The sequence below is a fragment of the Argiope bruennichi genome, chromosome 6 (assembly GCF_947563725.1).
Source record: "Argiope bruennichi chromosome 6, qqArgBrue1.1, whole genome shotgun sequence".
NCBI lineage: Eukaryota > Metazoa > Arthropoda > Arachnida > Araneae > Araneidae > Argiope > Argiope bruennichi.
In genome coordinates this window covers 85303778-85331138 of record NC_079156.1, presented here as the reverse complement: position 1 = coordinate 85331138, position 27361 = coordinate 85303778, and the positions used below count along the sequence as shown (strand labels likewise).

Genomic DNA, 27361 nt, shown 5'->3' with positions numbered 1-27361 from the left:
TATAATATTTTTTCGGAATATCCAAATTAAATGACATATTTAAACATCTTCAGGCAAAAATCCTTTTAAAATATATCGAAGCATTTTTACATTTATGATTAGGAATGCAGCCTTGGAGACGACTGTGTTTCCGAATGCTTTGTATAAACATTCTATATCGAAAGTGATAATCCATCTGTGTCATTCTCATTGTTTAGCAAAAGGTAGTTCAAGTGAACACATCGGTAAGCTTGAGATAGCAAATCAGCTGAGGTATGAATGTAGGTTTGTCTCGCAAAGTGATAGCTCACATTTGTTAACTTGTAGAGAAATTATTAGCCATTGAAGATTCTGAAAAGGCATTCAAATCGAAAATATATGGGGCAGTATCGCTGTAGGTTGTCTCAAAGATCTCCACATCTCTCTTTGTGAAACTATGACCGAGGATGTTTTTGATACTTATGTGTGCTTTCATTGATTATTTTTCATCTTATAAATCTAACAATACCAGACAGCTCAGGTTTTATATAGTTGAAAATTGTCTTCAGACGCAGAATCTTCACGTGGAATTTTAGGAGTAGCACATCTAGCAAAACCAATTGCAAATACATGCAGAAGTAGAATGCCTCATTTTTATTAGTTATATTCAAAAATTTTAATGACTTATATTTTTATTAGCAATGAGTTCTCTTTACCATTTTCATTTTTTGAGTATTGAAATCATTAATGTGTATCTATTGGCGATAGGCGAGGACCGAACTCGCAATGTTTGGGTTAGTAGCTGAGTAACATGACCACAAGACAAAAGTAATTGCTCATGTCTCGTAGCTGTTATCTGGCTTATAAAGCTTCACCACAAATGGCAGTATCGTTTTATTAAATCAAAGGAAATTATAGTTGTAATCTAAATAAAAGTAAATTCTTTAATTCTTCAAAAAATGAATTTTGTTTTATCCTTTCCCTTAGGTAATAGAACTATATCCGGTTACATATACAGAATCCATGAATACTGTTCTCCGACAAGAGCTCATTCGCTTTAATCGTCTCACTTCTGTTGTAAGAGAATCTTTGAAAAACTTGCAAAAAGCTGTGAAGGGCTTAGTAGTTATGTCTTCTGAACTTGAGGAAGTGTTCGATTGCATGTTGATTGGAAAAGTTCCGGCAATGTGGGCCGCTAAATCTTATCCTTCATTAAAGCCACTTGGAAGTTATATAGCAGATTTATTATCGAGGTGAGTTGGCCAATTTTACTCAAAACTAATCAGAAATATAGCAGATTCCGTCAAAAAAGTATCCAGACATTAGTTATCTCAGAACAAAATTGTAAATATTTATCGCTGAAAAAAAATTTGTTTTCTATGCGTGTATAAATTATTTCTTCATGTAAAGGGTCGTCTACATATTTAAATTTACACAAATTCGATTTTTTAAAATAGCAACATCCAATTTCAAGTGATTATTTGAATTCTTTAGATTAAAATAACTCAAATAATACAATTAACAATTTGTAGTTTTTAAAACGTAGTTGATGGGTTATAAGCAATTGAAAATTTGAATTTCGAAATGTGGAATAAGTTTTTATATTCATTTTTCAATATATTTCAAGATATAAAAAAAAAATCTTTCAAAATAATTCTTAATTTATGGTAAAATATCCAACGAAACTAAAGTTATGCATTTTTAAAAAATGTCTGTATATTAAAAAAAATTTGAGTAGAAACTCAAAAATTTTGATGTCAGTCGAAGAATATAGAACTAAAACATCACTATTTCAGTAGTTTATTAGATGTGTTGCAAAAATCAAACGCTTTTAGAACAGAATAATTCACGCTTGTGGATTCTTTGGCAGGAATAAAAAATCATTAAAATGGAACGCAAAATAAAACATGTCTTTCAATGCTTCTTTAGATTAAGTTTTTTTTTTTTTTTTTTTTTTTAATAAATTCTAAGATGAGCAGGGAAAGTCAAAACAAATTCTACTACGAATACATTTCAAGTGAATAGATAAATTTTCTTTTAATAAAAATGGATGCCGATTATATTAAAGAAATGATTTATGAGATCTTTAATTTAAAAAAAAAAAAGATGCAAATTCTATCTTAAGCACAAAATTTATATAACAGGAAATATATGAATAAATAAAAATATTATTGAATAAAATAAAAAAGTAATAAATAAGGTAATGTCACTAGACTTTCGTAAAATGCCGTGTAAAAAATTAAACAAATGCATACAAACGTTTCGGTAGTTATTTTCTTTATATTATACGCTTTCTGGCAAATAGATATTAAGTATAAGAACAGTCTTAAAAATGATTCCAGATATTGTTTGGTGAAAACTTAAACATACAAATCAAAAGCATAATGTTTTTGCGTTTCAGTTATAAAGAAAAGTTTCAGGAAATCGGCATCTTACTTTCATTTTTGTAGCTGCTGCAAAAACATTTATTCTAAGTTAGTTTTATTAATATTAATTACTGAACATTCAAATGTTTTATCTTACGTCTCAATAACACTATTTATCTATTATTTATTTTCAATTTATACAAGTAAAAGCATGGATTCGGAATTCTTATTTAGTCTTGTTTAATTACTAATAACATTATGTGTAAAAAAAAATTTAAAAAAAAAACATTTTTCTTAGAATAAAGATATCATATTAACGACATAAATGAGAATTTGAATAAAATAAAGTATTTTTAAAGTGACCCATTCGCTGCATCTACATATATTAAAGCAGCACCTAAATATAATTTTTTTTCTTGAATATCCCCCGTTATTTTGAACCGATTTGTCTAAAATGTATACCTAGACATTTCTCAGTGAAAAGACGCAAAATTAGAGGTTGCAATTGGAAAAATTTGAAGATTATACAAAGATAAATGTGTATATGGCCTTCTTAGGCGAATACATTTTTAAAAAGTACATTCTTTAAAATTGAGTGACATCTTTTTCTTGAATTTAATTTTTATAGATTAGGAGCAATAACAGATGTATGTTTACTTTTTTGACGAATTTATATACATATATGTCGACAAGAACTTGATGTCAAAGAATCATAATTTAAATCCAATTTGTAAGTTATTACATAATAAATCGTCTAGATAAGATAATTTTTCTCTAATCGCAATTTTTTTAACAACGGTTAAGCCGAGAAAATGTCGAATAGCTGATTCAGTTGTCATTCATTCAGTTTATCATTTGTATTGCATTTGACAGAATATCTAATATGCTAAATGAATCAGATCTTCCATTTTTCGGCTGTTTTTGTCGGTTTACCACCTTTGATTACGATGTGTTAAAGATACTATATAACATTAAGAATATCGACCAATGTAATTGATATATGCAATGTCTTGCCGTAATAGACAAAAAGTATATGATATCTTACATCTTCTTTCTATTAAACTAATTGATTAAAGACTCAACATATTGATTACGTCTGTGTTAACGTATTGTGTCTTAAAGTTAAACATGCGATTTCATTCTGGTGAAGAATTCATAACAAGGATACTTAAAAAATGGTTACTCCTTTGCTTCTGACAAGAGTACTATTTTGGTAATGGCAAAAGAAGTTCAGAATATTTTCAATTTTCACATCCTTATCATTTTTATTCTTCGGATTCTAGTTTGCCTTGTTATGATTTATTTAGCCTAGTTCAAATAATTCTGTCTAACAGGAGACTTCTAGGTTTTGAAGCATCCAAATTTTAGGTTGTCGACAACAGCGTTAAACAAATATTTCTGCTTTGACTGTTATAACAGAGGACATTCAAACATTCAGTTACTCTTGATAAGAAACCCCTGAGTTTATATAAGAATTGTATCAACTTTTTCAGATAAACTGAGTCCAAATACTTTAAGAAAGCTGTGGCACAATTCAGAACTTCTGATTTTTCTGCCTTTTTCTCTGTAAATGATGGTTTTTCTACATTTGTCCAATAAGATTAATTTTTCGAACACATCAGTTTTGTTAATAGCAGATCAATGGTGACCAATGTTTTCATTTAAACTTCTATCTTTTCATATAAATTGCTATTTGAATTTCAATTGTAACCCATATGTAAGTATATTTTTTTAATCAAAGTAATGGAAATTTTTAATTATTTTATAAAAATGCAATTTATAGCACTTTAATATACAGGATATCCACTTTCATATTGGCCTAATTGCTAATTTTTAAACAGCTAGAGATAGACATATAGTTTCAGTTGAAAAAACAATATTTTATGTTATGTGAATCAATAAATGCATTTGTGAAAAAAATTATGAATTCCAACTTTTCATATTGCCCTTCCGTGTCCTACCAGTCGTATTTAGCAGGAAAAAAAAAAAATGCAGTTCTCTAAAATATACGATTAAAAAATATCACTATTTTATTACTAAAATTGACTGAGTTATAACTGTTTAACTTAAATAAGATTCGTGAAGAATTTTTTTTAAGGAACTAATTGAAAAAGTAACAAGCAAGTTGCATAATTTCAATTTGCAAGCGATCCCTTAAGATCCCTTTTTAGGTCCCGAATTAATTTGTGAAGTTAGTCTAAAATAGTGATTTTCAACATTTCAGAAAACGATCAGCTTTGGTTGCAGAAAAATGCTTTTTATTTATTTAATTTATTTAATTTTTTATTTAATTTATTTAATTCTTTAATTTATTTATTTAATTCTTTATTTAATTTATTTAATATTTTTGTTTCAAATGTTACAGTCTCGCTAATGTTTTACTAAATACGATTGATAGGATTGGGAAATTAAATAAAATGTTAGATTTCGTAATTTTTTTGGAAAATATATTTATTAACTCAAACAGTACATAATTTTTCTCCTGATTTAAAGCATTTTTTATTGGACCTATATGTATATCTCTAACGTTTTAAAAATTAGGTATTAGCTATGGGCACCATGTATATATTACATGGTTTATTGATTTGTCACAAAAGTACTGGTCGTCCAAAACAAAGCCATATGTAATTAATTTTTCAGCATAAATTTATAAATTTTATGTTTAAATTTATCTACTATTCTAACTAAATTAACAACAAAAACTAACTAGCAGATGTAATATTTGTGCTTATTTTAATTTTTCTGTAAAAGTTAAGTTCAAATTTGAGTCTGTTTTACAAAATAATACGCTGTAATAATCATGTATTTAACTCATAAAATGTCTTCATAATAAACCACAGATTTAAATGTCGCGATATTTCTAAAATGGTAATCTTTTAAGAATCAGCTTACATCGAGATTATATTAACGAAATAATACTATACTTTACCAATGAAATAATTCATCAAGAATAACGCTGAATATTATTCCTTATTTTATAAGATATACTTAATATATAATATTATTCATGATGAAGAATATTATATCTTAATGGATATTGTTCCCTTGGAAAAAGATTTAAAATTAAAAATAAATTAATTAATTAAACTAAAAAAAAAAACTATAAGAGAAACGTATTGCGTTTATTCTGTGTCCCGTAACAATGCAGCTCTAATATCGCCGCAATTGCTTTTTTCAACAGTAAATATTGAAAATAAAATTATAACATTATGTCTGGGAGAAATATATAAGCGATATATAGAGAATTCTAAGATCCTCCCCCCCCCCCAACTCCCAGAAAGAAAAAAGAAAAGAAATACAATGTAAATATACAATTCTGTAAAATAGGACTCGCTACGTTTAGTTTTAGCAAATTCTTCAGCCATTCCTTCTATCTAAATCGTTTGCGTAATCGAGCATCGGTGGTTCAGTGGTAGAATGCTCGCCTGCCACGCGGGCGGCCCGGGTTCGATTCCCGGCCGATGCAAATGTGTTTTTTTTCTTTGCCTTGATATAAAGATTTTATTTTATGTGTAAAATCCATTTAAATTTTTTCCACGTACTTTTGTAATCGTATGTTTCTACATATGCATGTGTTTTTTTAATTTGTGTGAATTATTTTTTTAATACCTGTAATCTGACTTCTTAATATTTGTAAATTAATTGTTTACGACATTAATATTGTATGTTCATTAAAAATTGCAACATTTGTTGTCTTTTTCTGATAATTAATTTAATCCCTTCTTTTTTAATAAAAAAAAGGACTAATAATTTTATTTTTAAATTTGCATTTGCCATTTAATTTTGTTGTTTCAAAGGCATTTTTTCCTCTCAACTTGTAGGCCCATTAGCTCAGTTGGTTAGAGCGTCGTGCTAATAACGCGAAGGTCGTGGGTTCGATCCCCCCATGGGCCAGCTTTTGCATTGATTTTGTAAATTAAGTGCACATTCTTTTTTTAAATAGTAATAATAATATTGTCATGGATTGGGTTTTTCTTATTTTTTTATACTTATTTTAAACATACGAATTAGATATCAGCAAAGCCAGTTTGATAATTCAAGAAAATATTTCATGTCTTTAGATTATAGCTTTTTATAATGAATTTGAGGATTCTTAAATTTATTTTTGTCTAAATATTTCTTTAAAAAACTTTAAAATGTAGTTTAAACTAATCGCAATAAATACATATGAAAGCAATTATAATATTATCTATTTTAATTTAAGCAAGTTTGTTTTACAATGCATCAACTCAAACATGCGGGGGAGGGGGGAGGGAAGTCTTGAGCGGTAAATAATAAAAATAATTTTAGATTGATTTAATTTAAAATATCAAACTTTACATTTCTATATATAAATTTGTTAAAAGCATAGAGGCGATATTTATATTTTGGCTCAGAAAATGCAAGAATCATTAATTTAAAAACTCGAAAACTCGATTATCCTAAGCTTAAACCTTTTAAAAATTCAAAAACCTTTTAAAGCTTTTAAAAATTAAAAAGCATAAATTAGAACTTACTAAAAAAAAGTTTATTTATTTATAAAAAAGTAATTAAAGTTAAAATTATTTTTTTCAATTACACCATACACTTATACTAAAATAAATTAAAATGCCAAGATATCCTGTACTCCGAATAAAATGGTATCAAAAATTAGAAAAAATATATGCATATGACTCAGAAACTCATTTGTTTATGTTGGGAAATTATTTAAAATTTGCACATGAAAAAAATAAACTGTATTATAAATATACAAAGTTATTTTTGACAGTTATTTGTAAAAATAATTATATTATTACTATCATGAAACCGTTAGGTGGGTACAATTTGTTTCTAACAGAATTATTATATTTAGTGACTCTATGCATTTCAAAAATACCATATTGCTTATTTTAGACTTCTACTTCTCAATGTCAAACCTGGATATAACATGGGACTGTTTACTAGTAGCAAAATGAAACAGTGCTATCTGGACTTTTAACTTGAAAAACAAACATTTTCTATTTGAAATATTTTCTGTATTAAAAATACAATTATGAAAATCAATGTGCCTGACAAAAAGTATGCTAATTCTTATAAATTATTGGGTACATAAAAAAAGTAATAAATTATATCGTTTTGCATCTGTAAAACTATAAGTAAACCTGTAATAATTACAAATATAATCATAAAGTAGTGTTACCATTTTATCTTATTTTCCTGGTTTTACACGATTTTGTTAGTGTATCTCTTTTAAATAAAATGTTTGTTTTTTGATTTTAAAAGATTTGTTTAATTTATTTATTAATTTTTACCTTTCTGTATAACATAACAGATAAAAGAATTTTTTTTTTTTCCGTATGTTACATTTTTTAATAATAGTTTTGCTAAGCATGCAAACTAATATCTTCGATTCATCATTGAATGCGTTCCACTGAAGTAATTCAATTTACTTACAATTTTCATTCATTTATTTAAAAATGATGATTATTTTTTGCAGGCTTAAGTTTTTCAATACGTGGATAGAAGAAGGAACACCTTCCATCTTTTGGCTCTCCGGATTTTTCTTTACCCAATCATTTCTCACAGGTGGTATTTTGTGGGGTTTTTTAATAGTTAATTAATTATTAATAAATTGGTAGTAATTTATCAACAGAAATTTTGTCATTGAAAGATATACGATAATAAGGATATGAATAATTTTTAAAGTATTTATCTGGCGTATTTGCTTACCCCCAAAAGTCAAATAATTCATCATCAACAAATATATTTCAGTCCTCCTGGATGTTTACTTAACTTTAAACCTGTACAAAAAACAAAAAGCAATTTATTTTATTTTCATCTATGTGTTCATATATTTTCATATAAATGTTTCATATATTTTTCAGTAGAATAGAAAATCAGTAGAATAATTTAGTAAGAACTTATTATTTTTTACAGATAAATTAGAATTGAAATAAATAATGTATCGGAAAATAATTGTATTTAAATTGCTCATCATATCGAGATGCATTTCTAGCTTTAGCGGGAATTTTAGAATAGAAGCGGAAAATTGCAAAATATTCTATTTAGAATTTAATAAAAGCATGTTTTATCAAAATTATTAAATAGTTATATTGGTTTTAACGCTTACAAAATTATATTAGATTCTTTTGCAAGCATTGCTTGTATGTGAAAACGCTTGTCGTACAAAAGGCAATTAACTTGAGTTCGCATCACTAGATGGCACTCTAAAATAGCGTTTCTTGAATTAATATTACAAATTTTTTAAAATTAGGATTTAATTGGTGTAATTGTTAGAAACGCAATTGTTTCTTTCGTGCGTTTATGAAATTATTCACGTTAGAGGAATATTATCTTATACTATACTTTGCTTTTATTTACGAATCAGTAAAAGGTCAATTGCATCCAAAAGACAAAACAATTGTAAGAAATTTTGAAGAGACATTATTACATTTAGCTCTTTGATATTTCTAATAATTTTTTTTTTGAACGATTTCTCTAGTTTCCATCAAAATGTTGAAATTGCGTAAAATTGTTGAATAAAACTTTACTTCAGTAGTATATGCATTTTACTCTGATCGTGCTGCCATCTAGTATTAATTGGTTGAACTTGTAACTTTGCTTACTGATTTGATTTTAAACTTTAGCTTAAACTCCAGCTTTATTTGTCCTCAATTCTAATTTAAAATACTTCTCATTTTGTTCTGTTAATTAAATGAACTAAGTAGCCATCACATTACAATTTCTATTGAATATCACAAATGTATATAAAAAGAAAAGTTCTATTCTTACCGTTAAGAAACGAACAATCTAAATTACATTCATGTAAAAAAGAATACAATGCAATCGAATGCATTAAAATCGATTTATCCATTCACATTTCCATTCAGACTTGGTTTACAAGTTCTTTTTTTAAAGCAACGGAAAAACATCGGATGAACGTGTTTGTGTATGATGAGATTACGCTCATACAAAACAAAAGTTTTATAGTGGTAACCACGGAATACTCCGTAATGCCCTAACCGTTTCGGATAAATCTGAATGGTCATAACACCGCAACAGCATCGGCAAAAACTGTGATTGAATCCCAAGGGCCATCACCGGCGGCCACAGTGCAATTCTTCTTGTAACGGGTACAACCCGTCATCGGTATAGAGTTAGCCAGACCCACATTACTTCTGTACCCGCCTGTGCGGCAAAAACTAACCACCATGCCACCACCTCATCCCCATTTTTAAACTGCCGGTTGGGGGAGGGGATATGCTATATTATATATATAGCATATCCCCTATACTTTCTTTTAGAAAATCTATTCTCATTACCTTTGTACAATTAGGATTTGTTTACTTTTTTTTAGGTGTATCGCAAAATTACGCTCGAAAATACCAAATCCCTATTGATTATTTAGGATATCAATTTGAAATTCTGAAGTATGAAACCGAAGTCAGCGAGAAACCGGAAGATGGAGCTTATGTTACCGTGAGTTGAAATAACTTTATAAGGCAGTAAATTTCCATTTAAGTTTTTTATTTTTTATTTTTTATTGTTTTTAATATAACGCAGTCCATAGAAAATCTGTTGTATTTTCAAGGGTTTGTTCATAGAAGGAGCTCGATGGGATCGCGTCCTAATGGTACTGAATGAATCGTATCCCAAGGTTCTCTACGATACTCTTCCTATTGTATCCTTTTGAATGGAATCAAATATTTTTATCTATACTTTCATGTTATTCTCTTCTGTTTTAAATATCTAATTATCAGATGAGAAGTTTAGACCATACAAATCTAGATGAGTAGTTAGCATTATCTGAATACTGATACTCAAATTTTCTTTTGTACAGATTCATGTCGAATTTCAAGGATTTAGAATTTCAGTCAAGTTCTTTATTGCATAATCTTTCAGTAGAAAGGAGTTAGATATTATGGGAATCCCACTTTTAATAAATTATAGGATTTTTTATATGATAACGCATTTTGAACATGTTTTAAGTTAATATTTTTTATTTCATTACCTTTTGATGTTTATTTTAATTTTTTTGTTATGTTTCCAGTATGCCCAACATTCATGTTTGTACATAATATTATTGAAGCAAACGCTCTTTTTTATAAATATTCTAATCTCTACTAATAATAAAGTTAAACGTGTGTATGTATGGGCGCTCTACAGACCGGACTCTTTGACCTACAGCCATCAAATTTAGCACATATATATCTTGGAGAGTGGAAATGTGCACCTCTGAGCTATTTTTTTTTATTTTTATTAGAACTTTAATTATTAAAAATCAAGCAAAATTTCGGCGTTTCTTCTCAAAAACTTCTAAAAATAAATTTTACATTGTTCCAAAGTTTGAAATTTTTTTATTTTAATGATACAATTTAATAACCATACAAAGCTTTGCTGAATGTTGGCAATTTTTTAAATATATATATTGTTTAATTTCTCACAATATATTATATTGTCGCAATAAAATGTAAACCCTTTTGATTGTTTCATCAACTATCTGATCGCGTGACTTTCTACCATTGCTAAAAGTTAAAGAATTCGTTTAGTATCTGTGTAGTTTACGAAACGGATAAACAAGTAAAATTTCAAAACGCGAAATTTGTAAGATAGATTAATTACATTTACATTTTTATTAGCGCATTAATGTCATGGTACGTATATCCATTAAAAAGTGCCTTGTATACAATGAGCAGAGCCCGTGTAAGACAAAAAAAAAAAAAAAATAACACATCTAGAATATTTGATAACTTCACGGTATCATAGGTATAAAATTATGTCCAATAAATTAAAGATAATTAATGTCGTCGTCGAACCAGCGGACGCCAAAGGAGAGTCGTAATTAATGAGTGTAATGAAAATGATAGGAACCTGACCACTTATGTGTGTGTTATGAAGAGTTGATATTATCTTAATATTTTATTATTAATACCGTTTGTATTTTTTACAGATTTATTTATTTGCTAAATAGAAAAAGAAATCGACCTGCTCCCACCGTCCCTCCTTCATTGCTGCGACCCTAGACAGCTGCCTAGATGGCAATTCGCAGCTGTTTATCATTTATGCATTTTACGCATTACTCACAGCTGAAATGTTTCTTAACATCGGTTCTAATTTTTCGCACACTCACGAAATAATAATTTAGGTCAATTATAATAATTAGTAAGACTCAGCAGATTCTTAATGTAATTACATCTTACGGCAGCGATCTCTGAAATGAAAGAGATGCAGAATTTTCATGTTTGCAAGACAAGAAAATGGAATGCGTGATCTACTATTGAGATCTCTTCGAAAAACAGGGAAGTGCACGGTTTGTTGATCGAGATCTCACGGAGAAATGAGATTATATTCAAGATATGATCCCACTTTATTCCACCTTTCAATCCAATTCTCTCAATAAATAAAATAGATGAGATTAGAAAGAAAAGCCTCGTGACTAAATTCAGAGCAATAATTTATCATATTTATATATTTTTTTGGAAATGGGATTTTTAGTCTAACAAAGCAGACATATAAATTTTTTTATTTATCTATTTTTAATCTTATATAACCTCAGTAGAATAAAATGGTAATCAGAAAATTATTACCGAACCGATAGAAGTCTTTTTAATTATTTTCATAAGAACGCTTTCTACAATTTATTAAGGCCATCTAGATGGAACAACCTTTCATGTTTTTTACTAGCCTTTATCACACACACACATATACAAAGCCCCTTTGCTGCTGTCCCCATGCAACAACAAATCTCCTCTCACCAAAAACAACCATTTCCTGAGAAGGTACCAAAGCCCTTTGTATATGTCCCCAGTTGACCTTTGGCATACACATTGAATCTTTACTGCCGTTTTTTGAAGGTGACCTTCTTCACCAGTGAGGATGTGACCAAATGTAGACGTACACTGCACTTCAGTTTCAGTATAAATTGAGAAAAAAAACGTTAGGCATAGTTTGAACATAGAGCAAATGGTGTTGCTAAAGTAAAATATGGCAAATTTATAAACAAACAGATTTCTTCTTTTGCTTGGAACTGACATATAATGAAAACATTTCGACATGACTTCACACCTTTCTTATGCCGGATTAATCATCTATATAACTCATATATTAATTAGTGCAAAAAAAAAAAAAATGTAGATATTTTTCTGATAAATGAACTTTCTGCAAGACATTTTTCTTTATATAATGTATATATCGATGTGAACATTCGTTTCGGTCTTAAAAGTCGATTGTTTAACGTTTGTAATCGTCTTTATGGATTATATGAAATGTTATGTTCAATTTGCACAATGGTTCATTGTTTTGCATTTCACTCTGTATGTTCTATTTTTCGTTTTGAGATGCAGTTTCTCTTTTTAAAACAATATTAAATATTTCGATAAGTATTTTTGGATAATAATTATGAAATTCTTGGTTTAAAAATCTAGGCTTTTAGTGGCACTAAATATCTATCTCATGAGTATACACTTAAATCTTTACTTTGTAATGAATTAGATCTTTCAAATATAAAAGATCCTAATGGTTTTTGTTTATTTAATGCGTATGAAATCATACATTTTGAAATGAATTAAAATACGAAGTAACGAACAGGAATGTTCACTCCTCGATTTACAATACGGCACAATTTCTATTTAGTTTCATCGTATTGCGATTGGTTTGGTTTGGTTTAGTTATATTAACGTCCCGTTTGAAGCAACGCTAGGGCTATTTTGGAACGGACCTCGTCATTTTGAACCGCGGTCAGATGACGAGGACGACACCTGAGCTGGCACCCCCCTCTCCGCACCACACCAGCGGGAGGACGTTTGGTCATGACAGATTTAACGTGCAACAGACCCCTTACACAACGGTTCCTCGGTGGAATCGGGTCATGAACCTGAAATCCTCCGGTTCTGAAGCCGATACCTTACCACCAGGCCACCGCGGCCCCTCAACGTATAGCGAAGAAAATTTAATTTGCATTTTTATCCTTGTCCTTTGACGAATTTGATCAAAATATTAACACCTATCTGTAGTTTTGAGGTAAGGATTTCATCATCTAATTTGTTCCGTCTATATACATATGAATAGACAGACCGATATAAAGGGAAACAGTAAATTAATTTAGTCCAATTCATTTGACCGAAATCTACAGTTCTGACGATAAAATCCCATGTCATATTTTACGCAACTAATTCATTGAGTTAATGAGTTTCCATGTTTCTTGTACAATAATGGACAGATTTCATTTTGATTTGATTCATCCACCATTTGGTACAAATTTAAATTGATAAATAAATTAAAGAACACGTCTTAAATTTTATTAATGTGGCTAGCTCCGGTTTTGTATTATTATAATCACAAATGAACATTTTTTTTTTTAACTTTTTCGTGTACGTAATGTAGAGAAAGTACAGTAGTCGTCAAAAAATTCAAATTCGAAATTTTAATAAAACTCCAATCTGTTTTAGACCTCATCCCTTACACGAGAATTCGAAAAACACATTTTTGGAAAATATCTGTTTGTGGCAAAGATAACTCAAAAACGCTTTGAGCTAGACGGATGAAATTTGGTATAGGGTCTTTACACCAAATGTGTAGATTTCTAACAAATTTTGAACAAAATTTTATTCAGAGAAATTTTTTTCTGTCTGCTGGTCCGAATATAATTTAGCACCATAACTACAAAATTGAGAGAGCTAAGTATATAAAATTAGCTAACATCTATAGTGTAGAATACTTATAAAAGTTTGAGCCAAATCTGGGTTGACTGTCTGTTGGTCTACTTGCAGAAACTTGTCAACGCAATAACTCAAAATGTGATTTTCCGTGTGCAAATGTTGCTTTATGCCAAATTTTTGTTTCAAACGATTGGGAAAATCGCGTTCTAAAACACAAATTTGATTTTTGGATACTATTAACTGCATGCCAAGGTGTAATTGCGAAAAAACTCGCCAAAGTGGACGCGATAAATTCATTAAAAATACAAATTCACGCCAAAGGTTAATATTTTGTAGCTGTTGTACGCCAATGCCATACAAGGTGTTCTCTAGGATAACATTTTTATTAGAGCGTATGCGAGAAAGTTTTGAAAAGACTATCCAAACTTTTTTTTTTGTTCCGAGGATTTGGAGATGACCAAAAAAGATTCATCAAAACTATAAATTCAGATGTATGAACAAGACTTCTTTTTTTATATTCCGTAATCGGAAATGCAAGATACATTTCTAACTATTAGGAAAGTAATTAAATTTAGCGCGGAGATATTTTCTGAGTAGGATAGAAGTACTTTGTTTAAATAAAACTGCAAAATGTCTAATATTCCTTGCAAATTAAAGGTTAAAGATTTTTTTTATGATTGAATCTATGCTTGGGAAAAGTGAATCATTGAACCCATGTACGTCTGAAAAATCTGTAGTACAATGAAACAATTTATTAATTCCCTTACAGTGAGTTAAGTAGCTACGTGATTTGGATAATATCTTAGGAGATTGTCATTAGAGCACGTAAACGATCTCCGTATTAATAATCTTATTGGTTTGTCCGACTGATAACACTTAACCCTTTCACTCTTATGCTGTGTATTGGTTTGCTTTTAATTTCCTCGTGTATGAATCAGAAATAGAAAAAGTAACAGAAATTGTCGTAAAAAAAGTGTTTTTAAAAGTTGCCTTAATGGCTTTCGAAGTCGAAATTAAACCATTCTAAATTTGTAAAAATCTTTTTTTTTTTTTTTTTTTTTTACACCATGTCTGCATTATGACCGCTTGTCCGTATCTATGTAAACTTATACGGATGAATAAAACTGAGCATACTAGACGGATTAAATTTAGCTCACAGCCATGATTCTTATTCTGAAATTGTTTATTTTCATATAATTTTCGGGATAAAATTTAGCTCATAACCATGATTCTTATTCTGAAATTGTTTATCTTCATATAATTTTCGGGATAAAATTTAGCTCATAGCCATGATTCTTATTCTGAAATTGCTTATCTTCATATAATTTTCGGGATAAAATTTAGCTCATAACCATGATTCTTATTCTGAAATTGCTTATCTTCATATAATTTTCGGGATAAAATTTAGCTCACAGCCATGATTCTTATTCTGAAATTGTTTATTTTCATATAATTTTCGGGATAAAATTTAGCTCATAACCATGATTCTTATTCTGAAATTGCTTATCTTCATATAATTTTCGGGATAAAATTTAGCTCACAGCCATGATTCTTATTCTGAAATTGTTTATCTTCATATAATTTTCGGGATAAAATTTAGCTCATAACCATGATTCTTATTCTGAAATTGCTTATCTTCATATAATTTTCGGGATAAAATTTAGCTCACAGCCATGATTCTTATTCTGAAATTGTTTATTTTCATATAAATTTCGGGATAAAATTTAGCTCATAACCATGATTCTTATTCTGAAATTGCTTATCTTCATATAATTTTCGGGATAAAATTTAGCTCACAGCCATGATTCTTATTCTGAAATTGTTTATTTTCATATAATTTTCGGGATAAAATTTAGCTCATAACCATGATTCTTATTCTGAAATTGCTTATCTTCATATAATTTTCGGGATAAAATTTAGCTCACAGCCATGATTCTTATTCTGAAATTGTTTATTTTCATATAATTTTCGGGATAAAATTTAGCTCATAACCATGATTCTTATTCTGAAATTGCTTATCTTCATATAATTTTCGGGATAAAATTTAGCTCACAGCCATGATTCTTATTCTGAAATTGTTTATCTTCATATAATTTTCGGGATAAAATTTAGCTCACAGCCATGATTCTTATTCTGAAATTGTTTATCTTCATATAATTTTCGGGATAAAATTTAGCTCACAGCCATGATTCTTATTCTGAAATTGCTTATCTTCATATAATTTTCGGGATAAAATTTAGCTTACAGCCATGATTCTTATTCTGAAATTGTTTATCTTCATATAATTTTCGGGATAAAATTTAGCTCACAGCCATGATTCTTATTCTGAAATTGTTTATCTTCATATAATTTTCGGGATAAAATTTAGCTCATAACCATGATTCTTATTCTGAAATTGCTTATCTTCATATAATTTTCGGGATAAAATTTAGCTCACAACCATGATTCTTATTCTGAAATTGTTTATCTTCATATAATTTTCGGGATAAAATTTAGCTCATAACCATGATTCTTATTCTGAAATTGCTTATCTTCATATAATTTTCGGGATAAAATTTAGCTCATAACCATGATTCTTATTCTGAAATCGCTTATCTTCATATAATTTTCGGGATAAAATTTAGCTCATAACCATGATTCTTATTCTGAAATTGTTTATCTTCATATAATTTTCGGGATAAAATTTAGCTCATAGCCATGATTCTTATTCTGAAATTGTTTATCTTCATATAATTTTCGGGATAAAATTTAGCTCATAACCGTGATTCTTATTCTGAAATTGCTTATCTTCATATAATTTTCGGGATAAAATTTAGCTCACAGCCATGATTCTTATTCTGAAATTGTTTATTTTCATATAAATTTCGGGATAAAATTTAGCTCATAACCATGATTCTTATTCTGAAATTGCTTATCTTCATATAATTTTCGGGATAAAATTTAGCTCACAGCCATGATTCTTATTCTGAAATTGTTTATCTTCATATAATTTTCGGGATAAAATTTAGCTCATAACCATGATTCTTATTCTGAAATTGCTTATCTTCATATAATTTTCGGGATAAAATTTAGCTCACAGCCATGATTCTTATTTTGAAATTGTTTATCTTCATATAATTTTCGGGATAAAATTTAGCTCATAACCATGATTCTTATTCTGAAATTGCTTATCTTCATATAATTTTCGGGATAAAATTTAGCTCACAGCCATGATTCTTATTCTGAAATTGTTTATTTTCATATAATTTTCGGGATAAAATTTAGCTCACAGCCATGATTCTTATTCTGAAATTGCTTATCTTCATATAATTTTCGGGATAAAATTTAGCTCACAGCCATGATTCTTATTCTGAAATTGTTTATCTTCATATAATTTTCGGGATAAAATTTAGCTCATAACCATGATTCTTATTCTGAAATAGCTTATCTTCATATAATTTTCGGGATGAAATTTAGCTCACAGCCATGATTCTTATTCTGAAATTGTTTATTTTCATATAATTTTCGGGATAAAATTTAGCTCACAGCCATGATTCTTATTCTGAAATTGTTTATTTTCATATAATTTTCGGGATAAAATTTAGCTCATAACCATGATTCTTATTCTGAAATTGCTTATCTTCATATAATTTTCGGGATAAAATTTAGCTCACAGCCATGATTCTTATTCTGAAATTGTTTATCTTCATAGAATTTTCGGGATAAAATTTAGCTCATAACCATGATTCTTATTCTGAAATTGCTTATCTTCATATAATTTTCGGGATAAAATTTAGCTCACAGCCATGATTCTTATTCTGAAATTGTTTATCTTCATATAATTTTCGGGATAAAATTTAGCTCATAACCATGATTCTTATTCTGAAATTGCTTATCTTCATATAATTTTCGGGATGAAATTTAGCTCACAGCCATGATTCTTATTCTGAAATTGTTTATTTTCATATAATTTTCGGGATAAAATTTAGCTCATAACCATGATTCTTATTCTGAAATTGCTTATCTTCATATAATTTTCGGGATAAAATTTAGCTCACAGCCATGATTCTTATTCTGAAATTGTTTATCTTCATAGAATTTTCGGGATAAAATTTAGCTCATAACCATGATTCTTATTCTGAAATTGCTTATCTTCATATAATTTTCGGGATAAAATTTAGCTCACAACCATGATTCTTATTCTGAAATTGTTTATTTTCATATAATTTTCGGGATAAAATTTAGCTCATAGCCATGATTCTTATTCTAAAATTGTTTATCTTCTTATAATTTTCGGGATAAAATTTAGCTCATAGCCAAGATTCTTATTCTGAAATTGTTTATCTTCATAAAATTTTCGTCAAATCGATCAACAGAAAAGGACATTTTTCCTAAACACGTATTGCATTTTGTTCATTACAAATATCTTACAAAATAAATAGAAAATATTTACAAAATTTGTTTTCAATAGGGTCGCTTCAATTCTTTTTTGATAAAGATATTAAGTACCTTTTCAACTGTGCTTCGTTTTTCTCTTTTCATAGTTTTTGCTGAACCTATCTAGAATGTTTCATTTTAAAAGAGCAATGGTTGTATAGCGAAAGAACTCAATTTTCTTCCATTATCAAAATGATGTGATGAGTCATAGTTAAAAGATGACATAAACATTTATTCACCGAAGCTATTAGAACTCAAAAGAATGCTTCTACGAAAAGCACTAGTTGTATAATACTAGTAAATAACTTTGTTTTTGTTCATTTCCTGTTATCAGTATTCACGTGGTTACAGCAAGTAATTCTCCGCTTTTCTCTTGCGCGTTTCTTTGGAATGAGTTAACCAATACCAAAAATATTTAAGCTTAAGCGCCAGAACTCGTTACTTGAATATTCGTCTTGTTTTTTGTAGAATTCTCCAGGATCGTTATTCCAATTTGATCCGTTGTTTTTGGATATTCTTTCCGTTCATTGAATCCCTTTTGTAACATCTCTTCGAAAATTCATTTACGACTCTTCAGACTAATGTTTTGCAACCGATGTAAAATATTATAAACGAGTGAAAATCGTCACCAGCTAAATTAATACCGCAAACTATCGTTTTTTAAATAAAGATAGCAACTAGTTTTTATGAAACACTAGCCGCCTTTGGCGACCAGCCGGTTCGCCAATCTTAATGCACGTTAAAATTTTAATAATTAAATATTTTATAGAACCCTCATTTTAATCGCTTCTTCATTAAAATATTTTAAAACTTCAAATTTTAATAGTCATATAATTTACTCATAATATTATAAACGCCTTCAGTCATATCGTAATATGTATCTCTCTAATTTTGTATTAGCCCCCGTAGAATTCATGCTTTAAATTAAAGTGGAACTGATTAAACTGCAATATATATATATATATATATATATATATATATATATATATATATATTTACTGAAACGAAGCATTTTTTTTTAAATATGAGTTCTGAAAACAGAGTCGCTGACTATTTAAACCTTATGGGCACTAAAGAATATTTTTCTTAATTTATTTAATATCTCAAGAAGTTTTCAACAAAATTTTCTCAGATTCATCATGAACAGATCGATTCATTAACAATGTTTAGTTTTAAATGCATCAAACACTAAAAAAAAAAAAAAAAAAAAAATACAGAATCATTTGAATAATTTGTCGAAAACATATTAAGCCTTCAAAACCAAGTCCGTATCCGTTGTCAACTATCAGAACACAATGCGCATGCGTGAATTTTCAACGCCAATTATGGTAACGCAAATGCGCGAATTTTCTACGCCAGTTGGGGCAACGCTATGCAGATTAGAAATTTTTAATTTCCTTTATTCTGTTTTATTTTAATTCACAAGTACTTCAGAATGAATCTGAAAGATCGATTAATTAACAATGGTTAACTTTAAATGCATCAAACCTTAAGAAAATAAACAGAATCCTTTGAAATAATCTGCCGAAAATTTCTTAAGCCTATCCTCTTTAGCGTAAGGGGGGGGAATGAAGCCTTACTCATTTGGCGGTGGGGAAAATGAAAAGATTTTTTGGCGGGAAAGTTAGTTTTTAACTAATAATTAAAATTCTAATTAAACATTCGTAAAAAAGGACCCCAGGTGCACATTCCCAACCTCCAAGATATGCATGTGAAAAATTTGGTAGCTGTAGGTCGAACGGTCTGGCCTGTAGAGCATCAACACACACGCGCGCGCGCGCGCACACACACACACACACACATTGAGCTTTATATAAACATAGATGTAATTTGTTGATAAAAAGAGAGAGAGAATGTATTTCATATCGCAGATTACAATCTTGCAAGTCTTATCGAAATCCAAACATTAACATATATTTCATACCGAAACCTTGGAGGCAAGATTGCATGATCTTTACAAATCTTTATTTTGAAATATATTTTCGAATTATAAATATTTCAAAATAAAGTTGTGGCAAACTGTAAACATTGTAACATGTAAACATTCTGCAAAAAATATAATTGAAGTGACGAAATTTATAAACTAATATATGAAATGTCTTTTATTGTAACTTATAAATAATAATCAAATTCGAAATGAAAACGACTTTATGGTTTCTAGGTTCAAATCTTTTCAATATGTTTCTCGTACTACATTTCTCTTTATAATTTTTTTCAACAAGTTTAACTAATGTCGCATATGTTTAAAAAAAATGAAAATACTGCCACAAATACTTGCTGATTTTTGGCTGTCCTCGATGTGAAATATTTTATTCGTACAAAGACATACTGTAAAAAGGTTCTTTTGTTCTAATCTTAAAACGAATCGAATTTTTGGCTTTTAAAATGGCTAATTAAACTTTTTTTGATTATTTATTTATTTATGTAATTAAATGTATAAAGATAATAATATAATGAATATATATTGATGTAATATGTACTTTTCGAAAAACTCGAAATCCTGATTTTCACTTACCTTAACTATCAAACCTCCGGGGGGCACCTTGCAATGAGGATGAGAGGCTTCCGGCGTGGTGGTTGGATCTCACTACCCTGGAGGATACACAAATAGGTGGGGGATCTGACTTCTCCCATCGATGACGGGACGTGTTTCCTTCGGGGAGGGTTGTACCGTGGCCGGTGATGGCTCTTAGGACTCAACCACAGTTCCCGCCAGTGTTGCGGTCCGGTCATTTATGGTTTAAATCCGGGTGCCTTTGTGGCGGGTCGGAGAGTCAGATGGATGACTTACCTCAACGATCAAGACCTTTTTGAGACCGAAAGGCCACTTTTTTAAAATTCTATATATCTCTCTTTCTATTCATCGTTTCAACTGCCTGTGAATAACTCAAAAAGAGGTCAGAATAGGATCTTAAATTCTGATGGATGGATGGATGGATGTGATAATTCTCTGGCGCAAGATCCTTTTCTAGGATATGCTGCACCGAAAACACAGTTCATTTGTCGAGTTTCTATTTAGCTCCTTAAGATCCAACGTAAAAAACTGGTAAAACAGTAAGTAAAAGTACTATAATAGTAAATTTAAATTTCATTAAAAATTCCAATTTTCTTTAAGAACGGAAATAAATTTTTATGGGGTCTTTCTCCTATAAGGAAAGACAGGTTAAAATCAGAGGAGTTAAAAAAGTTAATGCGCTCTCTATAAAAATCCGAACATTCAATTAAAATATGTCGTGTAGTCAGTGGAACATTGCACGAACCGCACACAGGCAGAGATTCACCGAATAGTAAATGCCTGTGTGTGATACGTGAATGGCCAATACGCAATCTAGTTAAAATTACATCAAATTTTCTGTTGAAAGTTGAAGTCCATGTCGTAATATACGGTTTCACTTCGTGGAGTTTGTTATTTACTTCTTGATTCCAGTCATTTTGCCAAGTCTTCAGCATATACTTTCGTATTGTGCTCTTTATATCAGTGTAATGAAGAGGTTGAGGGCGATATGTAGTAGCAAATTTAGCTGCAGTATCTGCCTGTTCATTACCCGTTATGCCGACATGCGCTGGTATCCATGAAAATAAAATTGTAAAACCTCTCCTATGCAGATGGGATTGCAAACGCTTGATTTCCCATGTAAGACTATGAGAATTCTTACCACCATTCAAGGATTCCAAAGCACTCAAAGAGTCAGAATAAATAATGGCTTTTACTGGACTTTTTCCAGAAAGATATTTTAGTGATATATACAATGCTGTCAATTCAGAGGTAAAAACAGAGGTGAAATCGTGAAGTTTATAGCTTATAATGTCATTCTCACAAACAAAAGCGCAACCAGTATTTGTATCAGATTTAGAGCCATCTGTATAAATGGGTAGATAATCATGAAATAATTGTCTGTGGGAAAAGAAAATAGATTTGAAAATAGAGCTACATATCTCTGCTTTGTATAGATTCTTAAAAGGATTCAGGTAGGTGATGTTATTGCAGATCCAAGGGGGGTTTACAGATGAATCACTATTGCTGACATCAAGAGTCTGAAATTCATCTGGAAGTAATTGGCGAATTCGTAGTCCCAAAGGAGGTATACATGAAGACCGGTTATTGAATAGCCTGTCTGTGCTGTGATCCAAAAATATTTTCCTCAAAGGGTTATTTTCGGTTGATAAAACTCGAAAGTAATAACAAAAGGATAGCATGTGTGTTCTGCGAGTCAAAGATGGCTCAAAATTTTCCACATACAAACTCATTACTGGAGAGGTGCGGAAAGAGCCTGAGCATAGTCTTAAAGCCTGATGGTGAATATAATTAAGCCGTGAAAGGTATGAAAGTCGCGTGAATCCGTAAACGATGCACCCATAATCCAGTTTTGAACGTATGACGCTTCTATATACACGTAGTAAGCAAGTGCGATCAGCGCCCCAAGCAGTGTTTGAGAGAACTCTTAAAATATTTAGAGACTTGAGACATGTCTTCCTCAAATATGTGATATGGGGAAGGAAAGTCAATTTTTTGTCAAAAATTACCCCAAGAAATTTGCATTCATTCTGCATAATTAAAGGTGTGTCTTGAATAAATAATTCCGGATCTGGATGTAACAATCTTCTACAGAAATGAACACCAAAGGTTTTTTGAGCAGAAAACGTGAAACCGTTTTTATTTGTCCAAGCTATCATATTATTGATTGCTGTTTGCAGCTGTCTTTCAATAAATCTCATATCTCTACCAGAACAAGATATCTGAAGATCGTCCACATAAAGTGATCTTTGTATGCAGGAAGGTAAAACCGATAAAATATTATTAATTTTTAAAATAAATAGGGTTACACTTAAAACTGAGCCCTGAGGAACGCCCTCTTCTTGGCAATAAACATCAGAATAAGTATTTCCCAGTCTAACTCTAAAATAACGGTGTTGTAAAAAGTTTTGTATAAACATAGGCAAATGTCCACGAAAATCCAGCTCAAATAGGTCTTTCAAAATCCCATATCGCCATGCTCTATCATAAGCCTTCTCTATGTCGAAAAAAAATTGAGATCAGATGGTGGCGTCTGAGAAAGGCTGTACGAATGGCACTTTCTAATAAAATCAGATTATCTGTTGTACAGCGGCCTTTACGGAAACCGCTCTGAAATGGCGAAATACATCCTTTTTTTTCCAAAATATAGGTTAAACGCGCATTTACAATCTTTTCAAGAAGTTTGCACATGCAGCTGGTCAATGCAATTGGACGATAATTGAGAGGATCTAAAGGATCTTTATTAGGCTTCAATATGGGAATGACGGTGGCATATTTCCATTTTGATGGAAAATAATGCTCTTTCCATATTCTATTAAACATGTATAGAATATTATCAAGAGAGTCATCTGACAGATGCGAGATCATAGAATAAGTGATGCCATCAGGACCTGGTGAAGTTTGCTTAGTTGTGGACAATGATTCACGTAATTCTTCTATGGTCAGATCGACGTTATATGTGAGAATCTTTTTTGTGCGAAATCGAAGGGGAATTTTTTCTGTTGTGTTCTTATCTTAAATTCTGAATAGGATCTTAACACCAAATGTGTCAATTTCTATAAAATTTGGGCGAAATCTATACACATAACTTTTAGAAGCAAAAAAATCGATGAATAATATTTATGCATCTAAACTGTATATTTGAATAAAATTTTTCACAAAAATCGTTCGTTTGACCGTCTGTAGGTCTATGCTTTCACATGCATGTAAATATAATAAATTAGAAATGCAATGGCTTAGATAAATAAAGTTTGGTGCGTGATTTATCACTAAAATCATAGTTTAGTGTCAAATTTTCGTTTCAATCAATAGGCAAAAAAAGCGTCTGAAATGCTCACTCGATTTTTTTTTTTTTTTTTTTTTATAACTATACTATTGAAGTATAAAAAATACTCACGTACAGAATACGGAAAACAAAAATCTGAGCATTTGCGGCTTTTAAAACTTGCAGCGGGATCTGATAAAAATAAATTGCGTTTTTTTTTTTTTTTTTTTTTTTTTAAGAGAAGAAGAGAAAGGTTTCGGAGTGCGGAAAAGTGGTTCCTGTTTTCTGAGAAGCTCTGTGTGATTCGAACTTCTGTGTTAGGGTTCACCCGATAAAGATCGGCAGATTTCAGAAGCTGCCCTGGAGTAGCCGTTTAGAGCTAACAACCTTTTAGCGGTTTTTTGGTGATTTATTCTCCGATTTGATCGAGAAACTTTTCGTGATTGAACTGTCATTTGAGTTTTGTAAATAATATTAACCTAGATGAGAATAAGTTGTTCGTTATAAACATATAGAGCTGTAAGTAAAAGAATTATTTTGTTACGCTCCTCTCTTATTTGGTCGGTCTTGGCCAAGATAAATTATTTTGAATTAATTATTTAGTTATAAAAAATTGAAGCGACTTCTATCCCTTACCCAATAAACTTATTATAATGAAATAATTAGTTTTGAAACATTGCAAGGTTAGAATTTTTCTATTAAAATATTCATATTAGAAAGTGTCTATTTTCAGACTCCTTGTTAACTGTTACATAACTACTCTTGTTAACAAATCAATCATCATTATTTGTCATTCAAATACTGTTGAATTCCAAACTCTTTTCTTAATAATATAGAATGAAAATAAGTTTCATCTTCCAATCATGCGCTATTTCCTTGACATGCTTGCTTTCAGATATGGATAAAGCCTTGCAAACGCAGCGAGTTCGTCCAGACTACATCTTACAGCTGTCCAGTCTATAAGACGAGTGCTCGGAGGGGCACTCTGAGCACCACTGGGCACTCTACCAATTTCGTTATGATGATCGATCTGCCGTCCGACAAACCGGAAAAACATTGGATCAACCGTGGCGTAGCTGCCCTCTGTCAGCTTAGCGACTGATTCGCATTTTGTTTTCTAGTCATTTCTAAATAGTTTATTAAATTTTTATAATAAATTTCATTATCTATCTTTGTGCACTTTTGGTTATTGTTAATCTAGATTTGTTACATAAAGAGCACCTTTTATAATAATAACTATCAGGAACAATATTCTTTTCATGGAACGTTCGCGTATTTTGGTTCATCTGAATGGTCCATTTTTTTTTTTTTTTTTTTACGTAATTTTAGAATTTATTTTACTTCCATTTTTGTTTATTTAAATTTCTTTATAAAATGTTGCCGATAAATATTTTTCGGTTTTAGGTTTTCTCATTACTGATTTTCTAAATTGATTTGTTCAGAATAAAACATACTTCGGTACGATATAGGTTTGTATTTCGCATAGAGTCCTTTTTGAAAAAAAAAATATGGAATGCATGTTGTAATTATAATTTCCAAATACGAATAATAAAACATGATTTTCAAAAATGTTGGTAAATAAGGCGAACAATGCAAAAATATTGTAATTAAATTATCAGGAATATTATCAGTATTTCTGTTGTGTATAGTTTTCTGCTCTTCTGTGTGCAAATATTCCTAAGTCGTTATCTGCTGATGATGTCGTATGCGCGTTACAGCGGAAAGGGGGGGGGGTGCAGTAGCTTCTGAGGGTAAGGACCCCTGAGCACCCGAAGAGCAGAAGTCTGACTTCTAGCTCATATGAAGATGACATTTACATACTCGCTTGCACAACCCCTTATGGGGGGGGGCTCTTTCACAACTCCTCACAGATAGAGCGCAGGAGAAAGAAGAACCATGTCCGAACCAGGACTCGAATCCGGGATGCCAAGATCATGGGGAAGATGCGCTATCCCTAGGCCAGGACACCGGCGTCATTATCCGATGGTATTAATGGCTTTGTATATAAAATAAAAGTACTTCAGGTAAAATGCAGTCTAATTTTGTTTGCTATTCTCTCTACGTGGAAAAAACTATCTACAAATAAACTTTTTCAAATACAGCCATCTGTCAAAGGATTCAAAAGTAAAACCCTGCCGAGAAAGAAAGATGTCATCATCACGAGACTTCGGATTGGCCACACCTATTTGACCCAAAAGTATCTTTTGCATTCTGATAATGCACCACTTTGCAATAAATGCAATTGTGTTTTAACGATTAAACATATTCTATGTGAATGCCAAGATTTTAGTACACAGCGACAAGTTCATTTTGGAACGACTGTTTTTAACTTAAATGACATTTTAGGTGATAACCCTCATTCAAATATTTTTACCCTTTTAAAAGATATTCAAATTTTACAACAGATTTAATTGTATTTTTTTTTCTTACAATACCTTAAATTTCAACACGAAAACCATGTTTAACAAATGTTTGGCACAGAATGATCATGTCTGGTCCTTGCGCCATAAAATCAAACTAACTAATTTGTCTGCTTTTCTGTAAATAGTATGCTCATTTAAGTCATAAATGGCATGAAAACGTCTCACTCATATCTTCAGAATCAAATTACCTGCAAATTCAATGAACCAGGATTGCTGATACTATAAAACACGAAATTCTGTCGATATTGCTTCGTTCAGTGGTGGCGGGGTGGTCGGCTGTACACAAGAAGATATATAAAGCAGGAAAAAGTCATTATTTCATTCCGATCTTGATTTTCAGGGACGTTCAATTAGAGATATGCCTCTAAAAATTTGGTTTAACGTGAAATCTTTCCATGGCGGATATTTTGAATTAGAATCAATCGGTACGTATTCGTCAAAACAAACTTACCAAAAGGACACAGCCTTATAGTCCTTTGTTTGCATGTTTGCCTTCCCTCTGTCCTCTTCTCAAATTCCAAAAACAGATGTTTTTTATTGATTTTAATTTAATATGTATAAGCAATTTTTAATTAACAACTGTTAGAGTAAACAAAACAAATGATTGTGATTTACGGTCAAATGATTTGGTTTCTGTATCCTGCATAGAAAAAGAATTTTTAAAAGTAATTTAAAATAAAGTAAGAAAAAATTTAAAACGCTTTAGCACAACACAAATATTTTAATTCAAAGTTACATCTGTTAATTGGTGTAATCGGCAGTCCTATTAAGTGGAATAAATAAATAAACAAAGGTACTGCACT

The 27361-nt window shown here is 30.3% G+C and overlaps 1 protein-coding gene and 2 non-coding genes across 3 annotated transcripts in view; all 3 read left to right on the top strand.

The window, feature by feature from the left end:
• LOC129971809 (dynein axonemal heavy chain 3-like) overlaps positions 1 to 25248 on the top strand; it is a 131362-nt gene extending 106114 nt beyond the window's left edge. The window contains exons 70-74 of the mRNA XM_056085785.1: positions 946 to 1211; positions 7780 to 7868; positions 9640 to 9761; positions 9874 to 9963; positions 25031 to 25248. Coding sequence (XP_055941760.1) covers positions 946 to 1211; positions 7780 to 7868; positions 9640 to 9761; positions 9874 to 9963; positions 25031 to 25237 — 774 coding nt within the window. The 3' untranslated portion in view covers positions 25238 to 25248. The remainder of the gene's footprint in view (positions 1 to 945; positions 1212 to 7779; positions 7869 to 9639; positions 9762 to 9873; positions 9964 to 25030) is intronic.
• Trnag-gcc (transfer RNA glycine (anticodon GCC)) lies at positions 5720 to 5790 on the top strand. Its single transcript has one exon. It is a non-coding gene; the product is annotated as a tRNA-Gly (tRNA).
• Trnai-aau (transfer RNA isoleucine (anticodon AAU)) lies at positions 6145 to 6218 on the top strand. The gene has a single exon. It is a non-coding gene; the product is annotated as a tRNA-Ile (tRNA).
• Positions 25249 to 27361: the final 2113 nt, after the last annotated feature.